Source organism: Rhinolophus hipposideros, assembly GCF_964194185.1.
Source record: "Rhinolophus hipposideros genome assembly, chromosome: 4".
Classification (NCBI taxonomy): Eukaryota; Metazoa; Chordata; class Mammalia; order Chiroptera; family Rhinolophidae; genus Rhinolophus; species Rhinolophus hipposideros.
This window is the reverse complement of record NC_138050.1, coordinates 4,252,602-4,276,417: the sequence shown is the minus strand read 5'-3', so window position 1 is coordinate 4,276,417 and position 23,816 is coordinate 4,252,602. Positions and strand designations below refer to the sequence as shown.

Here is a 23,816-nt window from a genome sequence, read left to right as displayed (position 1 = left end):
TACCATTTTGATTAACCTTAGTGTGATGTTTCCTCTGTGAGTCTCTTAGTCTGTTTTTTAATTGGATATCATTAAATGAACTTTTGATTTGATTTATAATGTATTATCTTAGAAGGATCACGGAGAGAAAGATCGACATGTACAGTTCCATTTTAGTAAAGTTTAAAAGAGTTCAAAAGTTTAAATGCTGGAGGTTTGGGGCAAAAGGAGCTGCACCTTGAATTGCCATTTTGAGGCTTTCTTCTGTAGCCAAGCGACAAAAATTCCTCAGGCTGCTGCAACACTCTGCTGTGGCCTCCGGACGGAAGTGTGTGTGTGTGTGTGTGTGTGTGTGTGTGTGTGTGTGTGTGTGTGTATGCATGCCAGCCCTGGTCGTCTCGGCAGGCACCCTGATGGGAGGCGTGTGTGCATGATGGATTGCTGTCTTTCCGTTGGTGGGGGCTGGGAAACAGGGTTAGACGTGTCAAAGGAAAAGTGAGCCGCCTTACTGATACTGAAGGCTGAGACGCTGCTGGGATTAAGGCTCGTTGTTCATCCCCAAATGCTTTATGTACAAGATTCATCCAGTCTCCCCGTGTCCCTGGGAGGACAGGGCCCTGGCTCCCTTGCTTGCAGCATCACGCCTTCTCAGGGGGAGGAAGAATTGCCTGCTATAGGCAGATGGCTTTTTTTGGTGGAGATTGGAGCAGCTGGATGAGTCTGGAATTCTTCTCTGTGTGGATACCCAGCTTTTAGAGAGTTTCTTCTATAAACCTTTCCTGATTTCCTCAGAGAGGCAGACATGCCGCCACCTTGACTGGCTGGGCTTCTTCCGTTTGCTCCGCAGAAGCAGAATCCCCAGTGGAGTGGACACGGGAAGCTGTGGCGGAGCGGGGGGCAGCCGGTAGCCCACACCGTTCCTCAGGTGGTCCCAGCAAGCACTGATGGAATGGAGGTCCATTGGGCCTTGGCACTACCCCACTGTGTGCTCAGCGATGACGTCAGGACAATTATGTGTCACTCACTCCTCCGTGAATCATCCTCCATGGTCTGTGCTTCCCGTGTACCCGTGTGTGTCCTTGCTCGCAGAAGTATCTTCTGCTTTGGACAGGCAGGTGTCTCAGATTGTATACCCTCCCCACTGAATCCATACTAATCGTCCTTGGCACTCAGGCAGAAATGGCAGCCTTTGCCAGCAAAGACCAGGCGACGGAGAGTGCCCCATATATCCTCTACAGGTGGTCCCCTCTTTTATGTTTTGGACTTTTTTGTGCCAAGGGGTACTAACCACTGGCTTTCTGCCTGCCTTGCCCCCGCTCTCTTTTGGGAAGCATGGCTTCCAGGGACCTCGAGGCCGGCCGTACGTACTCCCAGGACTTGGCTCAAGTTGGGAATAAGGCATGTGGAGCATGGGCATTACAACATGTTCCTCCTTTTCGTCCCCTTAGGGAAAGTGAGACTTGGGAGGGCGCTGCTTCTTTGGGAGGCTCGGGACCTCCACAGAGGGTAGGGCCCAGGTACAAGATTCCTGGATGTTTAGGGCTGGCTTTAGGCTTGGGGGCAGGGTGATGGTCACAGGTCCCATCTAAGCCGTAGTCACAGGTCCCCATCTAAGCTGAGCTTGTCAGTCGTGGTTAGGAGCGGAGGACAGGTGTTAGCTAGAGCTTCTCCGTGTCTCAGGAGTGGAGGCAGGGAGGCCGGCCACGGAGGGTGTGGATCCACAGAGCGCTGAGGACCGTGAGGACCGGCAGGCTTGCCGTCTGTCGCCAGGACAGCACACCAGAGCTTGTGAACCAAAGTCCCTGTCTCTGGGTCACCTGGCACTTTACTTGCCAGTCATTTAAACTTGTGACTGTTCCCGGGATCGCCTTGTTGTGCCGGCCTCTGTGGCTTTGGCAGATTGTACACTTAAAATTTGTTAAGAAGATAGAGTTCATGTTAAATGTTCTTACCACAATACAAGAAAAAAAATTCAATAAAGATTCAGTACTAGCTAGGTTGGGGGGTGGGAGGGAATAGGAGAGGGCTTTCTGGATGGGTAGCCAGGTAAAGGCGGCCAGGTGAGAAGCAGGAGCACGGTGTGTGTGGGCACTGCCTGTTGTCCCGGGGTGGGGTCAGGTGGGAGGTGGCAATGAGGGCGGCCAGCCTGGACGGTTAGGCCGGGACCTGACCACAGAGGAGCTGGCTGTCCTCTTGAGGACCCAGGCCTTTCCCAGGGGCATTTCTGGTATTTTGAAAGAAATGTCTTTGATGTCCAAGACACTGAGTATGCCTGGCTCCTGGCAGTATGCATGGGAGTGACCCCCAGTCCTGTTACTAAAAGTGCTTCCTGTGAGAATTACTGCTGGGGAGAGCGGTAGGGCTGCAACCTTACATTTGCAGTTTAAAACAGGCACTCTGGTGGCTGTGAGGCGGGCAGCTTTAAGAGAGCCAGGGGAAGGGGGCCTAATTCTCAGGTGGTGGTGGTGGGTGACGTGGGGCCAGAGCTGGGGGACATCCGGCCCGTGTGGGGCTGAAGGAGAAGTCAGGACATCCAGCGAGGACTGAGGGAGGGTGGGGCCAGCCACCATCTGAGGTTGCAGGTGACGGGCTCTCAGGGTGACAGGGTGCCGATGACTCAGGTGTTTGTAGGTGAAATCTGAGGTGGAGGGTCAGTGGTGGGGGCTGCATGTCTGAAGCTCAGGAGAAAGGTTCGGCTAGAAGATGGCGGGTCTGGGAGTCGGCTGAGAGCTTGTAGGTGCTGATTCCAGGGGAGCAGTGGGACCCTGGGGACCCGCATCTGGGGGCTGGGCAGAGCAGGCGCAGCCCACCCAGGACACAGAGGACAGAGAGCAGGGGCCTTGTGGGATGGCACGCAGTGATCAGTCCTTTTCCCCTGAGGACTCAGGAGGGGCTCAAACTGTCCATGTCACTGGATAGTCTGTGTGGACTCCAGCCTGTACCCTCACCTCAGCAGGGGGACGCCATTGCCACTGTGGTGATTATTTTTAATTGTGGTAAAAAGCGTACAACATAAAATTTGCCATTTTAACCATTTTTAAGTGTAGTTTTGTTCTATAAGGTGCATTTACATTGTGCAACCCGTTTCCAGACTTTTTCATTTTTCCAACTGAAACTCTGTCCCCACTAAATAATTACTCCCCATTTCCCCTCAGCTAGGCCCTGGGGACCCCCATTGTCTTGTCTGTCTCTATGGATTTGAAGACTCCAGGGGCCTCATGTAAGTGGAATAACACAGGATTTGTCTTTCTGTGACTGGCTCTTTTCACTGAGGACGATGTCCTCCAGGTTCCTCACCCGCAAAGCTGTACCATCTGGCTGCATTTATCGTTAGTGTTACTTTGACAGACTCTCCTCCAGCTCCTGCTGTCCTGCTGGTGATATCCATCCTCATTTGGGGCCCCACGTGGGTGCCCCGTGTGCCCTTTGTTCTTTAGGGCGTCCGTCCCCTTGGACCCGCTCTGTACTCCTCTCCTCCCCTGTCCCCCAGGGCACCTACTCGTACAATGTCAAACACACTACATCAAACAACAGGATCTTTGCTGGTGCTTTAATTCTCGGCTTTGAAAACTTAGAGAACAGCTCTGTGCATCTGAAGTACTTAACTTTTCTTGCACTTCGTTCTATGCTACTTAGTTTCAGTGTGCTTATACTTAACTTTTATTGTCCTTGACATTTATAATTTTTATTTGGCAATCTGTTTTGTAGGTGACTCACGTTGCCACTAGGTGGCAATATTGGTTTTGCATTTCAAGACTCGTAATTAAGCACTGTCATTAAGCAAACCCCTCTCCCCCAGCATTTAATTTCTGTGATAATAAGAGGAATATGGACTAAAGTAGTAAGGAAACCGCTGTTTAATGATAAGATAGTCTGTTTTCCCTATTCTGAAATTCTTTCCGGGACAGAAGCTAACTGAGTACTCAAGTACTGTAAGTCCTCACTTAACATCGTCCATAGGTTCTTGGAAACTGTGACTTGAAGTGAAAGTACGTACAAGGAAGCCAGTTTTACCCTAGGCTGATTGATAGAAACAAGAGTTAAGTCCCCATGGCATATTTCTGGTCACAAAAACATCACCAAACTTCTAAATAAAGGTCCAAAACCCTTCTCATATTAAACACTGAAACCAACATGAACTCTGCATCCATTTAAGAAAGATAAACACAAGTCAGATAATGATTTTCCAGCCCACTATTCCAGTTCAGAGTTACAGTGAATGGAGCCCATCACAGCAGCTCAGGGCGCCAGGCGGGACCCACCTTGGACAGGACGCCCTCCCGTCACAGGGCCTCACACCCACTCACACAGGAACAGTGGGATGTGGGGGGTGGGGAACCAGAGTTCCTGGAGAAAACCCTGCACACAGACAGAGGCCCTGGCAGGGAACCGATATTCGGTTCTCATCAATATTGTAACAAAACATTGAACAGACGGCATTATTCGAGGACCTGCTGTGGTTTGGAGGAAACGTCATCCCTCAGGTTCAGTTCATGCAGTAGATTCAGAGTGTCCTGTTATGACTTAGAGCATATATGTTTGGATTAACAGGTCTTTGGGTAATTGAAGTAGCCCGAAAGATTTTAGAGCAGGCAGCTGTATTTGGTACTGGTTCCTTTCTTTCTCTTTATAGAGTTCTTTATCCTACATGTGTGCTTAAAAGTTGAATTGATCCCACAAATAGCATGTTAGAGGCCCAAAGGTTGTTGACAGCTAACACAGGGGCTGCAGACAATACTTGGGGCAATGACGAGGTACCCTGACCTAGAGCTACATGCAAGTAGAGAAGTGAGATTCATTTCCGAGACGCACAGACCAGAAGGAGACACGGTCACTCTAAGAGGCAGGGATGGCTCCTTAGTTAAAACTCAACTGGAACTTGTTTTAAGAAATTGACATAGTCTGGAGGAAGAATGGACAGCTCGGTCATCAGCCATGGAAGCTTTGAGACTTGGAGGCGGAAGATGGCAGGACATCCCCAGCACCATGGTGGGGAGTGCTGGCTTCTTCGAGGAGGGGACGGTCCCATGGTTTGGCAGGTGTGCACTGGACTCTAATAAGCAGGCTGGGTGGGGCCAGAAAGTCTGAACCGGGAAGCCTTCAGGTGGCAGTTTTGGGTTTCTCCATCAATTTGTCCACCATGGGCATTCACAAAAGTGGCTCAGTGGGGGACACGGGGGTGCAACAGCAGTCAGTTTGATCGTTTGAATATTTATCTGATAGCCCAAAATATCTGTTCCTCCCACACTACCAGATGCTTGGAACTGTTGTTTGTTTATTCATTACTGTGGTCAGGTTGTGCTTGACTACAAAGTCTGCCCCAAAAATGAAAGTGCAAAAATGTAATGATTTCTGTGATTATTCATCTGCTTCTAGCTGGTCTCTTTGCTTCGTCAAGTAATTAATGTAATGATTTCTGTGATTATTCATCTGCTTCTAGCTGGTCTCTTTGCTTCGTCAAGTAATTACCTGTGCCCGTTTGGCCTCAAGGCACCAGAATACGGTCTTACTAAAAACACAAACATTTTTCATCCTTATAATGAGTAAATATACAACTTTCTATGTGAAATTTAATCCTGTACTTGGAGTTGTTTCTAGAGTGGTGAAAGCGTTTTCGTTTTCTGAGATAATTGGGGTCATGGTAAGTTGTTATTCTTATCACCAGCTTTCAAACTAGAGTTTATAATGGCTTTGAAGTTGATAATGATATGTTTCTTCCAATCAATAAGCCAGCAGACTTCACCAAGTGTACTTTTGTATGTGGAGTACCATTTTGGATTGCAGTGGAGAAAGGGTTAGAAAGGAATTAGAAAAGATTCCAATTCTTTGAATTATTGATAAGGTAGATGGTAACTGTTTCACAATAGAAAGGACTATGTCACTGAGTAGAAATTAGAAGTCCAAAATAAGTAGTATGGGAAAATATTTATTCATCCAATATTCTTTGGACATCTATGGTGACACTAGGTACTTTTGAAAGTGAAAGGGCATCTCTAGATAACTCATGGGGCCCTCGAGAAAGACAGTGCCTATTGGAAGCTGTTTAAGAAGCAGAGCGATACGTAAAAAGCACAAATTAATATAGTGCGACTGTGTGTAAAACCCAAGAGGATACAGAAGGAGGACTTGTCAAATCAGGTGGGAAAGACAGCGGACATGAGCTGCAGGTGTTGGTTTAGAGCATGGACCCGGGACTGCATGACGGGGATGTGGGTTGTCAGGAGTTTACTTTTGGGGTGCCAGGTGGAACTGGTATTTGAGGAGGCACAGTGTGGGGACAAGTACAGCGCATGTTAGCAGTGGAATGGCAATTTTTTTAGATTGGAACAGAAGGAAAACAAAGTGGGTGAGACGGGGAGATGTGGGGGAGGAATATGGGGTTCTTAAGTGCACATCTGTAGATGTAAGGATACAGAGTTTGAAGAAATGCTATTTTTTTTCTGAGCTTATCTCCCTGCATGACAGGTGGAAGGGCCATGTGATGTTACAAAGATTGACTAAAGGTGCATGGACACAAAGCCACACAGATGCAGGGGTCACAGAAGTCTGTAAGAGAGTTCCTGTGAAGACCTCTGAATTAATCAGGCACTTAGTGCATTTCATTTCAAATGCCTCCTATGTGCATATAGCATCTGGGTGTCTGTTATGATTTGACTTCTGTTTTCTGAACTTAAAAAAAATCCTTTCCTGAGTAGATGTTTGTGTGAAAAATCGTCTGTTTTGTATGTTACACGAAGTGGGAGAAGACAGCCCAGAATCTGGCAAGCACTCCAGCACAGTGTCTTACGACGATGGGGTGGAGAGGTTGTCACAGGGTCTCTTTTACCTTCTGGATCTTGGGGTCCAGTAACCAAGGGGATCCTACACTGAGATAATTTTGACTGAAGCTTCAGAAGTTTGTCAACACTTGCCTAACATTAAGGAAACCATTATTGTTCTCCAAAGGAGTTTCAAAATATGATGAAATCGGAAACAATAAAGGAAAGAAGATGAAACATCATTTTGTGTGTGCATTTTTTTTAGTAGGTCCTAATAAAATAAGGATTTGTGCACCATTTTGAAGACCCTGAAATGTGACCTTTAACCTTCGCACAGGGCAAGGGTCATGCTAGGTTGGGAAATCACTTTGTTGGGGAACAGGGACGTGAGAGCTGGCAGAGGGAAGGATGGAGTCTGGAATGACGCAGGACCTGGGATAGGCCAGAACCACAGGTAAATTATGGCTTCATTTTTAAGGCAACCTGCAAATACAGAAAAACAAATTCAGAAGTGGGATATACTTATAAGATTTTAATTCTGGAGGTTGGTACAGCTGTAAATTACATTTTATGGTAGGTGTTGGAGTACATTTTTCGCTTTAGGCCAAATGGAGCCCGGCTAGCTGCTGCTTAGAAATCTTCCCACTCTCTCACCACCCCCGACTAGAGAGCTTTTGATGGGAACACACACTTCTAATTTTACTGCCTTTTTCTGTGGTATGAACTTTATTTAAAACCTGGCAGACTCTTAACCTTACAAATAAATGATTCTTTTTGCTTGCTCACAGAGAGTTTTGGAAATCACTATTTTCTTGAGAAGAGTTAGTCAGGCCTTGACTTGTTAGTTTAAAAAAAAAACCCCTCATTTCCATGAAATAAACCAGGAAAGGGAGAGCAAAACCTTTATAGCTCATAGAGCAAAGAAGCTTGAGAAAGATGGCCTTGTGTCTTCTGTTTTTAGGGATTTCTTAATTGGCAAGGAGACAGCGTGAGGTACTCCCTTAGGAGGTTGGCTTTCAGAGTTGTGTCATTCTCACTAAACTTTTCTTTTTAGGTGAGAGTAATTAGCTACCTAATCACTTACTAAAAGTTTGTTTTTGTACTGATAGTGAAGTAATCACATTAAGTTATTTGTTAAATTGGAGATTTGATGATGTTGCCGTTGACTAAGAATGGTCATCTATCCATTTAATAAATCTTTATCGGGTATTTACTTTATGCAGAGGCTTGGGAAAGCTGCCCCCAGAGGCAGAGCAGTGAGACCACTCCTGGGAGCAGGAGTCGCTCAGCAATAATGATGATCTGCACTGTGTGGAAGGCCGTTCCATGAGTGTCCGTCTTTTCGTCTGCCCATCATTTGAACCCCTCTCTGGACCTGAGAACCCGGCCCCGTGTGTTCTGGTGGGGGCTGGGGCTCGGCCCACTAAGAATGTCAGAGGCCAGACACTGGTCTCCCCGGCCTCGGGAGGGGGCCTGTGATGGAGTGCGTCCAGGTAGACATTATTGCCACCCAGGATTCTGAGTCTGGAGCCAGGGACCCAAAGAAGCTGGTCGCTTTAGAACTCACTGTAGTGTCAGCTTGGTTCGGACATTTGAACTGAGCCTGGAAGAAATAGTAAGAGTTTGCTAGACTCCTGCCAGGGGCACCTGTGCGGACTGCCTGGATGGAGGCTGTCCCTCGTGGGTCTCACCGCTGTCAGCGAACGGTGCCTGCCAGGAAAGTGAACTGCTGTGTGAGCCGACATGATGGTTCACGTTGGGAAGGTGGCCTCGGAGGGATGAGTGAGATGTCTCGTGTGTGGGGCCCGGGCCTGGAGTAGAGACAGAGACTTGGAGCCACAGGGTAATCCCGGCTGGCTGTCACTGCATGCATGTCCCCATTTTAATTTTATTTGGTGCTCACAGCCGCACAGTGCTGAGCTGTTTTCAAGCGTCAGCGCATGTAAGTCCGTGAAGGACTTACTGTTATCCTCCCCATTTGCAGAGAGGAAGCTGAGGCTCCGACTGAGTGACACACCCATGGTCACATCACTAGTGAACAGTGCAACGGGCCTGTGTGCCCTTTTCGAGTGGCCCCAAAGCCCCTTCTGTCTATGTGGCTGCCTCCTGACACACACCTGGGGCTCTCGTCACTGGCCGGGCCGGAGATCAGTGCAGCGGGCGTGTGCAAAGAACTCCACGCTGGTTAGGTGACAGTGTCCTGTTCACGCCACCCCTTTACCTGGCTTTATTTTTCTTATGCCATTTATCCCTGATATTATCTTTTAGATTTATTTGCTTATTGCTTGTCTCCTTCATTAGAACATGAGCTCCAAGAAGGCAGGCACTTGGTCCTGTCTTTTCACAGCTGTTTACTGTGTTCCTAGAACAGTGCCTGGCACACAGTAGTTGCTCCACAAAATAGTGTCAAATCCATAATAATAACAACCGTCACATGCATAGCATGTGCCAAGTGGAGGCATGTGTTAGCTCGCTGTTGTTATTCCTATGGTAGATGACATGAGATGAGATGACATGGTAGAAACTTGCTCAAGGTTGCACAGCTCAGAAGAGATGGATTGAGGATTCTGATTAAGTACTTTGGCTCCAGAAATCAGGTCCTTAAATACTAGGCTTTACTCCCTTTCATGAATGAATGGATGGTTAGTTAAAACAGATTTATAGGAGCTATAAAAATGTACGTAGTACTGCGTTTCAAAGTAAATATGTGGTTTATAAAAATAAATTTTATAAATAATGAGGTCATATTTTTCTCTTGTTAAGAAAGGACAGTTAATGACTAAGGTCTGTCTCTGGAAAAATTTTTTTTTTATAAAGATAGGCTCAGATTCCTGGAAGATATGTTATTATAGCATCATATGTAATCTCCTGGTCCATAAGTAATACTGGGTTTTTAAAGGGTAGTAAATCTGTCTGATCCATTCTTCAAACAGCACGCTCCACCTCTCTGCTATCATCCTCGTAAGACACACCAACTTCTTAGGGAAGAAATGGTAACAGCAAACAGATGTTAATTTTCATTCTAATTTATTTGTTGGTCTAAAAGCTCAGTTCAGCGCCTGAGAAGTATATCATAGCTGGGATTTAGAAATGCAGTTGAACTGGAATCGGTCTTTAAACTGAAGAAATATCTTGACGTGTGCTTTCTAATTGAGTGCTTGGTCTGAATGAGCCTGAATTAGACCATAAGCTCATGTACTGCTAAGCTTATATTTCAAATTAAGGTTTGGACAATTTATAAACATTGGGAAACAGTCTGTGAATAGGGGAAAGGCCAGATAATGGAGTTAAATGAGTTGAATTCTTTCCAGACACAGGCAGAAAAACTAAAGTGGTTCAGAACCAAACTTGCCCAATAAGGAAAGTTACTTGTGATATTTTCGATGGTACTCTATTTTCATCCACGTCCAAATGCTGCCTTTTTTATTCACACTATTTATATTTCTAGCTATACATTCTCATGGTCTTTTCTCCTCATGAAGAACAAGGCGCTGAGCATTTTTAGAATGCTCGGTGATGGAGTCAAACCTGTTTCTCTAATGAGATGGTGAATACGTGTAAGAACCAGGTACTGGGTTAGTGTTGGTTTTCAGTCTGCTTGTCTGCGGTAATTAGCAGCTTTAAATGTGAATATGTGCCTCGATAACAACTAGGTTCAAAGGAAGTCCTGACTGGAAGTCCAGTGGGCTTTCTGAGTTCAAAGCTTGTCAGGACACAGGTTGAAGCTGTCGATGGAAATAAAGGTAGACTTTAGTTCAACGGGACAGGTAGAGATGCCATAAGAAGTTCAGATCACTGTAAGCAAGTTTTCCTTGTTTTTTGCCTTTTCTGTCATTTACCACATGTGGTCATTCGCATTTTTATAGCTCCTTTATGCTTACCTCTGCTATGGCGTTACCTCCTTGTTGAAAGGATTTTTCCTTACCTTTCAGATTAGAAACAGTTAAGTGGCCTGGTTCTGTTGAACAGGCATCGTTGATAAGACAGGGCTGCATGCCTGACTGTCCAAATCTCCTACACCCTTGATTTTTCATTTGAAAACTTTCTCAGTCATTCTAGATAAAAATGCTTCACCTCTAAAAATGCCTTAAGGGGGTGATACAGCGCCTTTACAGAGGTCTGAATCCTGTCGTGGTGTTAGGACAGATGGAAGGAACATAAATTATGACCATTCTAAGCGGTAAGAACTGGGATAAGATCATTTGATGGAAAATTTCACTGTGACCTTTTAAATTATTTTGTCTTAGAAGTGCTAATATATGAGCGTGTCTGTAAGAATTTGAGTCTTCTGTATTCACAGAATTTACTCACACACACACACACACACACACACACACACACACACACACACACCAAACGAATAAAAGCTCGTGGGGCTTTTTGAGGCTTAGTAGACAAAAATCTATGATTAAAGTGACTGTGGCTTCATCAAGAGTTGATGAAGACCAGATTCTGTGTCAAGGAAGAGCTTACTCTGTACTTCTGAGACACAGGTGTTCACACCCCTGTGGACACAGCTATGAACACAGTACACTAGTTCTTGAAGTGTTTCTATTTAGCGATAGAGGTACATAAAGCTCGATTGCCATTTCTGTGTTTACCAACTGAAGCAAATATGAAATCCAGACATATATGGTTTAGTGAACAGAAAGTAATGGAGATAGGAATGGCCATAATCCACTAGTAATCCACAGACTGTATTTTAGCTTAGAATTCAACTCGCCCTTGGTGCTGACTAAACCTTTGCTGCTACATTTCCGTGGTGACAGAAGTTATTCTTAGACCATCTTTGTGCCTCTGCCTTTGTGCCCTCAGGACCTTTTTGCTGATGTTACCTGTTTAGGAGTGATACTTGTTTAGTTATGGTACCTATTTAGGTGTGATACCTGTTTGGGTGTGATACCTGTTGACATCACTTACATATTTCCTCTAACTAGGAAGGCTATAGTACTTGTTTGGGAGAAAAATTTTGAGGTGCATTTATTGTTCTTCAAAACATTTTTAAAACTAAACCATGATTTAACTACATTAAAGGATTTTTAAAGCTTATATGTAATAACTTTTGTCATCTTGACACAAATATTTTAATTTTCTGGCTCCTTTCCAGTCTCTTCATATATGAATTTGTTTTACATTAGTTAGAATCGTGTCTGTTCCCATTTAACATAAAGATATTTCCGTGATTATAAAGTCTTCATTATATTTCAATTGCTACATAATAGCCCATTTGCTACTTATTTTCTTATAAAACTCTTTTAGTATTTACTATGTTTCTTTCCTAGCTAGTTCATATTAGCATGCTCCCATAATTATTTGAAGTTTTATGCAAATGCTAACATTATTAGTTTTCTTCACATGATTTTGTTATTATATAATCCCTCATGAATATATCTATATATCCATCTATATATCTATATCGTATATGTATATATATATCTATATGTATATATATATCTATATGTATATCTATATCGTATATGTATATGTATTTATATATGTATATATATCTATATCGTATATGTATACGATATATATCGATACATATATAGCAAGTTTTTAAAAACAATGAAAATTGCCGCATAATCCAATCAACAGTAGGAAAACCCTGGATAACATTGGGTAATTGCTAATTCAGCTTTAGGTTTACTTTTTCTCTCTCATATGCCATGTTGTCAGCCTGATGTCTCCTTTGATTACTGTTTTGCATTTCATATTTGTACATGGAAGTTAAAATACAAAATAAAGAAATGAGGCTTGTTTGATATCCAACTCCAAAGATTTATATTAAAAACTATTTTCTTTTTAAACATAAACTTATATGAACTTTAAGACTATTGTGGAATCTGTATTAGTGCAGTAATATTTCAAATAGATAGACATTTGTTCTTAAAGTCTTTTGACTTTAACATAGTTACCAGGAAATAGTATAAAATACAGAGTATACAAGTGTTTGTTGGGGGAGGTGTTCAAGCTTATTAGATATCTGAGTCTTGGCTGGTAACAACTTGAAATATATTGACCAGTGTTTTAGTTCAACGCTAATGTTCATAGCCTTGAAATTATGAATCTCTTTTTATGTATGTGTATGCATGTTTATTTAACCACAGTTGTGTCTCATTGCTGAATATGAGTTCCTCTTATATTTATAAATTTTGAAATTCTATCATTGTGCTATAACTATTGTTGCATGAATACTTAAGGATTATATTTCTCATATTTATACCCCAAACTCTTTATGATGGTGTTTTAGTGCTTTTATGGCCCTTTAAAAATGTTTTTTTCCACATGAGGTAAATTGGATGTTATATCCTCTGATTTAGCCAAAGTGTTTCATTCTCCATTTGCTACCTGTGCTGTGTATCTGGTAGAAACGTTTTACGCCTCTGAGTTTTCTCTGACTACTTCCCCTGGGCTCCTCCCTTCCTGTCACCTTTGCAAATACACAAATTTCAGGTCAGCTGCAGGATCACTGAAGACCCTCCCTGGTAGTCGCCACACTACTGGGTGTCTGGGAGTTGGAGCGGTAGCGTGGATTCATTTCTAGTAGCTCCAGAAGAGAGAAAGAAGAGAGTAGTATGAAGCGTAAACTGTCAGGTCTCTAAAAATTCCTGCCTTTTAAAATTGTCTTTTATTCTTTTTTAAATTGGAGTGATCATGTTGTATTTTTATTTATTTACCTTCTTTGATAATATTTCTTTAGGAACTCCCCAGCGTCCTTCTTCTCCATGAGCTGTCTAAGCAGGAAGGTGCCTGGACCATACTTCCGCTGTTACCACAGTACGTTTACCTCAAAATGTGTCAGGTCTCGACACTTGTACGATCCCTAGTTTTCTTATCAAGAAGATATGTTGTGTTTTCAGAGCCAGTCAGTGAGGTAAACTTGAACTCCACTTTTTATGATTACTACATGAGCCAAATTTCTTGGTGACAGACTCCTAATTATGAGTGGCTTTTATTTTTAAATACATCCTTATTAAAAGATAAAATGTCTATATATTTGATATTTATATTTGAAAATAATCTAACTTTAAGAACTCTAGCTGTTGTAAAACCATTAGTATGTGGCTTTCTTATAATCTGAAACTATTTTTTTTTTTAAAGATTTTATTGGGGAAGCGGAACAGGACTTTATTGGGGAAGAGTGTGTACTTCCAGGACTTTTTTCCAAGTCAAGTTGTTGTCCTTTCAATCTTAGTTGTGAAGGGTACCATTCAGCTTCAAGTTGTTGTCCTTTCAGTCTTAGTTGTGGAGGGCGCAGCTCAGCTCCAGGTCCAGTTGCCGTTGCTAGTTGCAGGGGGCACAGCCCACCATCCTTGCGGGACTCGAGGAATTGAACTGGCAACCTTGTGGTTGAGAGCCCACTGGCCCACGTGGGAATGGAACCGGCAGCCTTCGGAGTTAGGAGCATGGAGCTCTAACCGCCTGAGCCACCGGGCCAGCGCCTCCTGAAACTATTAACTGAAGAAAAATATAGGGAAAAAGTGTAGATTTCTTGCCATTTTATATGTCCTTCATACATTTCCTGCCTGTTAGTTTTAAACCTTATAATGATCTCCCTTTATAAAGTGATTAGTGTCATCTATTTCCTTTTGTCAGCTTTTCTGTAACATATAGCAGAAATTCATCATGGATTTTCTTCTGTGAAGAAGAGACAAGAATACAAGTTCCAGAACTCTTAGAAGTGCTCAGAAGATATGAGCCATCAAAGGTGAGTACAATTTCAATACCAGTATTTATCTTTTGGAGAAATGCTTAAAAGAAGATTTAATTTTCATTATGAGATTTTTCAGCCTAATGAAAACACTTAATTTTAAAGGAAAAAGAATGGAATAATAGTTGACTATCTGGAAGCAATGTTCAATAATTCTCTAAATTTTGTAGCTTTTAGAAGGATGGAACTTACAATGAACTATTTTTAAATGAAAAAAATATCTATCTGTGCTAGCAATTTCATAGAATTTAGAAACTATAACCCAGTTTAAAGGGGTCATTTCTCTTTATGAACAATGACCACATATCATTTTAGATAAGAGATATGTTTTGCTTGCCAGCTGTGTACCACGTAGTATGATAGCAGCGTCTAGGACACACAAACCTGCCCACCTGGATGCAGAGGGTGCAGGAGAGGATGGCCCATTAAAGCAGCAGTTACAGGTAAAAGTGAGACATCTTGTAAGAAGGAAAAAGAGGGTGCTGTTAGAAGCACATAGCCAGGCCGCACATTTAAGTTGGGAGGGTCACAAACGAAAGTGACATTTCATCTGAGTCCTGTGGAACGAGTAGGGGTTAACAGGAGAGAAAGAGTGTTCTGAACAGAGGGAACACTATTTGAGAAGGTCTGGAGAAGGGATGCATCTTGCATTAGAAATGCCCAGCTCCTTTCATATTTTCAAATTTTATTTTGTGCATACATGACATTGTGCAGATAAGACATTGGGTCTTGTTTACCTCTGAATCCCTAGCACTGATCAGAGTGTTGAACACTTAGTAGCTGGTTGATAAATTTGAACACTTAGTAGGTGGTCCATAAATATTGGTGAAAACTGTACACCTCTGTAATGTCAGCTTTCCTGTGGGGCTGTGATCAGCGCCTCAGGAGCTTCAGGAGGTTTCGAGGGCTGCTTTGGAGATATGTCGGGTGGAAACCCAGCTTTTCCATTCTCTTGGAGAAGCCCAGGTCACTTTTTAGAGTTCTTTCAATTTGGAATAAGCCGAATGGGTCCTTTCTGGTATTGCTGGGCCAGCTGTCCTACCCAAGTTCTGATGACCATTCAGAGCTGGACCAGGTTTGATGAGGATTTGGGGAAGAAAGGTGGCCTCTGGGTACCTGTCTGGAGTGTTGATGTGGACGCCCAACGTTGGGCGACAGCGAGCACCAAATTGCTTTCTCAAACTCTGCAAGTGTGTTGTTGTCATCAAAGCACCACTTTCGATGTTAAATGCTTAAAGGATGGATGTATTACGATTTCTCTTCATGCCTGTGCCTTCTGGGAATATAACAGATATCATTCAATGAGAAAGTTGTTAGGTTAAAAAAATTATTCCTTCAAAGGATAGAAAATTACGACCATGTCTCATCCCGTCTTCTCAGATGATGCTAACCAGCATCTATGCACTTTTGGCCATGTTTTATGTAAAACATTTGTTAGACTTTTATGTTTTCTTTTGACTTGGGAAAAACTCCCAAATTTTTTTGAGGATGTAGGAGTTTTAATCTCCTCCTAGTGTTCATTTCACCTGCAGATTATTTTTCCATTATCCAAAGCTCTAATTCTGTACAGTGACTCACTGTGCTTTTTAATGAAAATTGGAATGATAAATTCAAAAGTTCAAAGCAAGTTCAGAGGCAAATGAGATGTTCCCCCCCCCTTTTCTGAACTCTCCCATGTGAAAAAAAAAAAAACCTAGGATGCTTTATTTCTTTTGAAACTAGTATTTGGGAATAAAAATTACATAATGTTGAAATTCACTTAAACTAGTGTGGATTTTTCCCTTACCATTTGAAATTTTAGAAAAGGAAGTATAAAGCAAACCTGGCTTTGATATTGACAGAAATAAACTACATAAAAATAATACTATGTAGTATGTTAGAGTATCAGTTATTTTGTTTGAATCTGACATTTTTTTCCCTTCAATATCTTTCTGTCATTCTTACTAATGCAAGTTTATGCTTTTATACACTATTTTAAATGGAAAAATGTAATCTTTATTAACAGTAATTAATCTTTGTTAAATTGCCTTTCTAGGTGATTTCTATAAATTTCTATATCTTGATGAAGTCTTTCTTCCTCCTCACCCCCACTCTGCTTTCAATATAAGTGTGTATTTACTCACATGTCTTGACTTTTTTGTTATTAGTAGAGGTGAAACACAGATACTGGTAAAGTAATTCTATGGTACTAAGAGAACATTGTCTGAGTTATTTTATTACAGTTTATCTTGATAATAATTGTCTTTGTTATGAAGTTATTAAGAAAATCATTAAGAAAGATGATTATATATCAATCTCTCCCTTAATATAGTTTATAATATAGTCCCCAACAAAAATGTTAAAAACATCTTTTATACTAAACAATAGCTGAAAACTGCCATTAGCAGTTAAAACATAAAAACATGTTCTGCATACAATTATGTTTGGAACAGGAGATGATAACAGTGAAAGATTAATGAGAAAGGTGCTAAAATACACTGATGTGTTTTTTTTCTTTAGATAAGCTATATTGACATGGTATGTTAAATGTGATGATTTTCGTACTGGTTAATGTTTAGTAGTTTGACAAAGTGCTATGTTATTGATTTAGAAAAACGATGTTGAATTGTCCATCTCAAGCCAGGGCCATTTGCCTGGTAACTATCCCTCTTGCCTAGTGAGGCCTTGATATAGTTATAGCTAAAGAATGAAGAAGAAAACCATCAGGTGGAACTGTGAACTGAAATGTACAGGTTGTGTCAATGGCTTTCCCGCCTCTTCACTCAAGACCTACTGCTGAATTGACCAAAACTAAGACTCTGGAAGGTATTGGGGACACAACCCCAAGCAGAAGGGGGCTCTTAAGAAATAGGACTGTATCCCTCCTGCTCTCATTTTCTGATGAGGAATAGGGAGTGAGGTGGTGATGGTTGGGTAAGAGAGAAAATTTAGAACTTAGGGTACTTGGTTTAAATTATAGGCTTTAGTTTCCTTCATTGGGGTGGTTGCCCTTTTATTGTTTTCAAGTGTGTTTTTCCAGGACCCATCAGCTCCAAGTCAAGAAGTTGTTTCAGTCTAGTTGTGGAGGATGCAGCTCACTGGCCCGCGTGGGTATGGAACTGGTAACCTTGGTGTTATGAGCACCGTGCTCTAACCAACTGAGATAACCGGCCGCCCATGGGGTGGTTGCTTTTTAAAGCTTTCCTGGGCTTGCTCCATTCGTTTCCAAAAACCAGTGAGCATCTGGGTATTGTTAGCTATTCTGGGGATACAGCAGTGAGCACAGCGGACAACGTTCCTGCCCACAGCAGGGGATATTCTTGTTGCAGGGGAGATAAGCAATAAGCAAAAGTGCAAACAATGTGTCAGATGGTCACAAGGGCTGTGGAGAAAATATAGCGGAGTAAGAGGGATAACGGACAGACTGGGGTGGGCTTACTGTTCCATAGGGTGTCAGGGAGCAGCTCCTGGATCAAGTCACATCGCAGCAGAGTGTGAAGGAATGAGAGGGAGGGAGCCTTGTGCTTCGTAGTCCTCCACCAAACTGCCTTCTTCATGCCTCCACCTCTGTCTAACAGGAGCCTCAAACTCAGCGTGTTCAAAACTGAACTCTTACCCTTTAAACTCCTTCCATCTTCAGTCTTCTTCATCTCAGAAATGGCATCACCATCTATCCAGTTGCTCATCTGAAAAACGTAGGACTCATGACTGACTCTTCTTTTTCCATCAGTCTCCTGTTGGCATATCCAGCTGAGTCTATCTCCAAAACACACTTCTCATTCATCTGCTTTCCGTATTCAACACAACTCAGTTCCAGGCTACCATCATCTCTTCCCTCGAGCATTATTAGCTGGTTTCCGGGTTTCCACTCTTGCCCTCCTAATAATCTAGGCTCTCTATAATTCAGATGATAATCATTCACCTGTCCAAAAAGTTCCAGGATTTGCCATCCCACCTGAGATAGTTTCGCTAGATATAGCATTTTCGGTTGGCAGACATTGTCTTCTATCACTGCAGAGGTGTTGTGCTACTGTCTTTCATATTCTGTTGTTTCTCTTGAAAAGTCAACTGTATGTCATTTTTTGCTCCTTTGAACGAAATGTGATACTGCACCCCAGACTGCTTTTTCGATTTTCCCTACATGGTTTTTCAACCAACATGTACCTATGTGTAATTTTCTTTGTACTTGTTTCGATTGGAGTTTATAGAGCTTCTTGAATCTATAGCTCAATGACTTCTGTCAGTTTTAGAAGATTCTAAGCCTGTTTTTCTTCAGGTATTGATTCAGCTCTGGTCTCCTCCTCCTCCTTCTGTTCTGCGCTTCCAATTTAGACTTTTTCACTGCATCTCACATTGCTTTTATGCTCATTTCTGTATTTTCCTCCTGTTGTTTTCTTTTTTGTATAGCAATGTGGATATTTTTTTTATTGACTTGCCTTCCAGGTCACTAATCCTCTTTTGCGTCTAATATCCTTTTGAATTCCATACTTTAGTTACTGCATTATTCAGTTTTAGAATTTCCATGTAACTCTTATTTATATATTCTAGTTCTTTGGTAAAATTCTTCATCTTTCATTTATTTTCTTAAACACGTGAATCATAGTTATGTTTCTGATAACTACAAAGTCTGATTTATCTGTGTGTCTTTCAATTTTTCATTTTCTCTTTGTTTTCACTTTGGTCTTGTTTCTTGGCATGCCTGGTCATTTTCTACTAAATGTCAGATACTTCACGTAAAACATTGAAGAGGCTGTGGATGTTATCCCTTCCCACAGGAGGATTTCTGTCTGTGCCCTCACTTGTAGCCCCCCCGTACTCCACCCTTGGGCTCCCCAGCATACCTGCTGACATCTTTGCTCAGCTCTTTAGCCTTTACACTGCTGCTTTCCACTTGGTTCTTGGCTTTCCCCCGGCTTTTGTACAGCCTAGGAGTTGAAGGGAAATCACATGTAGAATTTTGGACTCACTTTTCTGAAATCCTCTTAAATCTCTACCTTTCTGGCAGTCTCCAGCTCCAACCTGTCCAGGGAGGTGGCAGAGTCCCTAGCTACTGCTTCCTGTGGTGTGCTCTGCTCTGCTCTGTGAACCAGCCAATTCCTGAGGGTAAAAGGAGGTGAATATGGGGTTCCCAGGGACGGGTGCCCCTTTTCTCTGGGATGTTAGCCCTTACTTTCTATCTGTCTTGTTTTCTGCCGCCCTCAATCATTTGCTTTAAGTAATTCTCCTGCTTTTGTACTTGTTCTTGGTGGAGTAGTAGGTCTGATCCAGGCTGTTCTTTTGTGGCCAGAAGTGGAAGTCTGCCACTTCACTTAGAATACAAGGTCTACGTTGCTTTCTATTGGTGTCTGAAACCCACTCTGGTCTGTCTCCTGCTGCTGCTCTTTCGTTCCGTGTCTCCTCATACCCACGCAAGTCTAGCCACACTGGATTATTTTTTCCGTCTAATATATCAAGCTTTTTCCCACCTCAGGGCATTTGTATTAACTGCCTTTACTGCTCCAGCTGCCCCTGGATGTTATTTCCTCCTCAGCTGTTACCTCTTTCCAGGGCCGCCTCCCATTCGCCTGTTTTGTTTTCATCATAGCAGTTCTATCTGGACTCACTTTATTTGTTTGCTTGTTTCATGTTTCCCCACTGTTGTGTAAGCTGTGTTTCTGCCTGGTGTGGGATCTTTGTTAGATGCTGATTGATAACAATAATAAATTTTAATTGAATGAATGAATGAGTGAATAAAATAGGCACTGCTTCTGAAAGGAATTTTTCAAATTCTTCTTTGTAAACCTCAGTGGGGCACAAAGGAAACTGTTTTCTTTGCCTTCATAGTATTTTGATATGGAATATTGTATAAAATACCACTTTTATATATTTATGTTATAAGAATGACTAACATTTTATTCATCCTGATGATAATTAAATTACTCTCTTTATATAAAAAGATTATGTTCTGTTCATTAGCATATGAGTATCAATTTTATTTTTGTTGAAAGTTTTAAAAATATATAATCTAATTTTTTTTATCACCTAGCATATGTAATTAACTAAAATTAATGATATGACTTTGTTTTGGTCTTACACGAAGTGGCTTTTTAAGGAAATGACGTTTCATATCTTTATTTAACAGGAATGGTTTTTAGGAAAAGCATTACATGATGAGGAATCTACAATCATTCACCATTACGCCTTTTCTGAAAATCCTACAGTTTTTAAATATCCAGACTTTGCTGCTGGCTGGGCCATTAGTATTCCACTTGTAAACAAGTAAGAATTTATTTGATTTTTTTTTTTTGATGTGTGGATCAACGTCTATTTCTCTGTGTATTGTAACTGATGGATGTGAGATGAGTTTTCAGCCAGAGCCGTGTGTGCTCGAGCAGGAGCGGCCCCTGAGGGTTCCCGCTTCTGCTCCGACACCTGCCAGTCCCATCAGACTCACCCCGCCACCTGGCTGTGCTGCCTCTCACTCACCTGCAGAAGAAGGTGAATAGCAAACTGTGACTCTGAGGGAGGGCACACAGGTGGTGTGAGAGCTCTACACCCAGGAGTGTTGTTACTCTTGTTCGTGGACTAGTTAGCAACAGGTATGACTTTGATGGTCAATAACGATGAAAAATGAACCTGACACATGCGTGGGGCTGGGAGTTGACGCCAGTGTGTGCGTGGGTGTTCACGTTTCAGCACAGGCCAGGAGGGAGGGACGGCGCCCAGGAGGCACCGGCTCTTGGTGTGTAGAATTGCAGTCATGCTTTTTTAGATGTAAAAGGTGAACATAATTAAGCTGTACTGCAGGAGAAATGGTGTTGACAGGCCCTGTCAATCTGAATACGTCAGGTTAATTATTACGCATTTTTGTTCTGTAGGGAATGGAAAGTTGATAAAGCACTTGTGGCCTTTATGTCTTCAAAGGTGAAAAGGTTTCAATTATTTCTTACATGATGTGTGCTGTTTCCAGGGTTTGGAATCGTGATAACTTTTTAGCTCATTGTAGGTGCACGAAGTAGTAGACCCCTTGTCATCCGCGGCTGGCCGCATGGCTGGATGACTTCCTTGACATTTGAAAGGTCCTTACAATGTAATCCCCTCCTTTCCACTCAGCACCCCCGTGTTGTGCAGGCTTCCTTACCACCAGGGGACAGCCTTGTGAGGCAGGTTCCAGTAGGGAGATGTGCCCTGGAAAATCCATTTGGCTTCAGAGAGCACAACAGAGGAGGGGTCATTTGGGGGGCTGGCAGCTGAGACAGTGGCTTCCTGAGGATGGCGGAGATCACAGCTCCTTGCCACCCACTTCTGTGGTATGAATATGGGGATTGTTTTTACAGTCTCAGTCTACTGTCTCTTTCCAGTAATTCTGTGAGCCATCTATATGCCTTAATAAATGCATTTTGTGCTTAAACTGGTCAGAGTGGACGCTCCATCTGAAGACTTTGGCCCGTGTGCCCCGTCCTGAGACAGCCGGGCAGGGCTGTCCTGCTCCCAGCCTGTACCAGACTTGTCCAGGAAGGTGCTACAGTGTCCTGCCTCATTCTCAGGAGGGCTGGGCCGGGGAGGGACCGAGGAGAGAGCTCTCATTCTCTCTCAGCCTCTGCTGATGCGCCTGGCCCTGCTCTGGCAGAGCGAGGGGAATAGGTGGTGTCCGCAGACCAGGGTCATGGTTATTCTCAAATTAATTAAATTTGTGCTTGCTGGCACTCGAAGGTCAGGTGCTACCAGTACTCTCTTCCCATTGTGTCCAGCGGTCTGGTGTCAGGGGCCAGTTCCGCGCCCTTGTTTGGCCTGAACCCTTCAGAAGCTGTGAGCATCATGTCCCACGCCGGGCTTGTATCTTGTCCCTTCAGGATCCCAGAAGCAGCAGCAGCAGCAGCAGCAGGCTTTCTCTAGTCTCTTTTCGCTTCGCTTCGTAGTGTGGATTATGTGGGCTGCCTTCTCTGCAGAAGTCCCGGTGGCCGTGGCTTCTGTGAAGCTCTTCTTCACTCCTTTTCCTGGAGAGCCAACTGAGTCCCCTGAGAGAGGGACAAGTCCAGCTATAGCCTTCCCCTGATGTTCAATGAGCGTAGACAGCGCCTTCTCTCCCAGGGCTAAAGAGGAAACCAGCAGACCCACGGAGACCTCAGACAGCAGGCCCCGGAATACAGCCAGGTGTCTGAGCCAGCGCGAGCGCCTTCTCCATCCCTCCCTCTGGTCCAGGAGGCCTCTCATCCTGAGGCAAACCCTGGCGGTCTCAACTCTCACCTTTCTGCTTCCATCCAAGTTTCCCCATCTGGCAAGGACCTTAGAGACCTCTTGATGCTGAACGCAGTTCACCTTTTATTGAGCTAAGTGTGAGAAATAACGAGAGCTCTGGCTTCCCTTTGGACTTATTTTTAAACCATGTGGATGGGAATGATGTGTCTTGAACACGCCTTTGTCACCCAGGATCCTCGTACAGGACAGCTGTGTCCAATCCTGCTGCTTGTCATGCTGGCATGGAAGCATCACCTATCCTAGGAAACCTCTTGGGTCTGTGACTGCCTTCTGGGTGCAACGCTCATAGGTATAGAGGCCACCAGGTCCCGGCAGGTGCCATGGCTCTGGCTTATGCTCACCTCATAACTACCTTGTGCTTACCATGTGAGAGCTGCCAGGGGCTACACGTCCTGCACCAGCCGAGATATTTGTCTTGTTAAGGGGACACTTTATGTTGTGGATTGCCTGGCATTCTCTAGAGATAGTCCCATGGGCACATCATTCTCTTTCTTGTCGTGTTTATGAGGTCATTGAAAACATCTGTTGACAAGTGCCGACTCACTCCCTTTCTGGTCAAGCTTACCAATATTTTCCTACAGAGATATGAGAAAAGACGGGGGGCCTCACATCACTGCAGTAGGGTGTGTAAGGAGCCATAGCCAAGGGAGTTGGGGCCAAAAGACTCATCTTTTGCACGAGTTCACAGAATTCCAGCACTTCTCCCACAACTGCTGCATGATGGAAGAATGAGGCACCAGTTAACGTTTGCATTGCGCACCATCCGCTTTCACGGCACTGAATAACTACCAACAAACCGTAGAATATTTGCATGTAATTACTATCCATGCTCTTCTCTGCCTGCCATCCCTTTCCCTTGCCAGCAAAAACAAAACAAAAATGCAGACTCTACCATAGGACCAAATTAAAACTTCTGCTTTCCTTAGACCGTTTCCTTTTTCTCATGATATAGACAGGTAATCAAACAAAAAAAATGATATAACCCATCTAGAATAGCAGCTGTCTGTGGCCAAAATATTATACAGCTAATAGGAGATTCTTACTTATTCTTTAAGAAATTGGTATTATACTTTGAAAGTAAAGGAGGTGTAAGTACCAGGTAGCCCCACCAACTGTAAAGCTGGGTCTTCCCCTTTGGTCTCTCTGCGTTC

General features: G+C 43.2%; 1 protein-coding gene across 2 annotated transcripts in view; it reads left to right on the top strand.

Annotated features, from left to right (window-relative positions):
- The window catches only part of B3GLCT (beta 3-glucosyltransferase), a 92,763-nt gene that overhangs the window by 29,015 nt on the left and 39,932 nt on the right, over positions 1-23,816 (top strand). Inside the window, exons 5-8 of one of the 2 annotated variants that reach the window (XM_081046107.1) lie at positions 827-1,090; positions 13,438-13,514; positions 14,334-14,445; positions 20,549-20,685. In XM_081046107.1, the coding sequence (XP_080902233.1) occupies positions 827-1,090; positions 13,438-13,514; positions 14,334-14,445; positions 20,549-20,685 (590 nt within the window). The remainder of the gene's footprint in view (positions 1-826; positions 1,091-13,437; positions 13,515-14,333; positions 14,446-20,548; positions 20,686-23,816) is intronic. The other variant, XM_081046108.1, reaches the window with a different exon arrangement.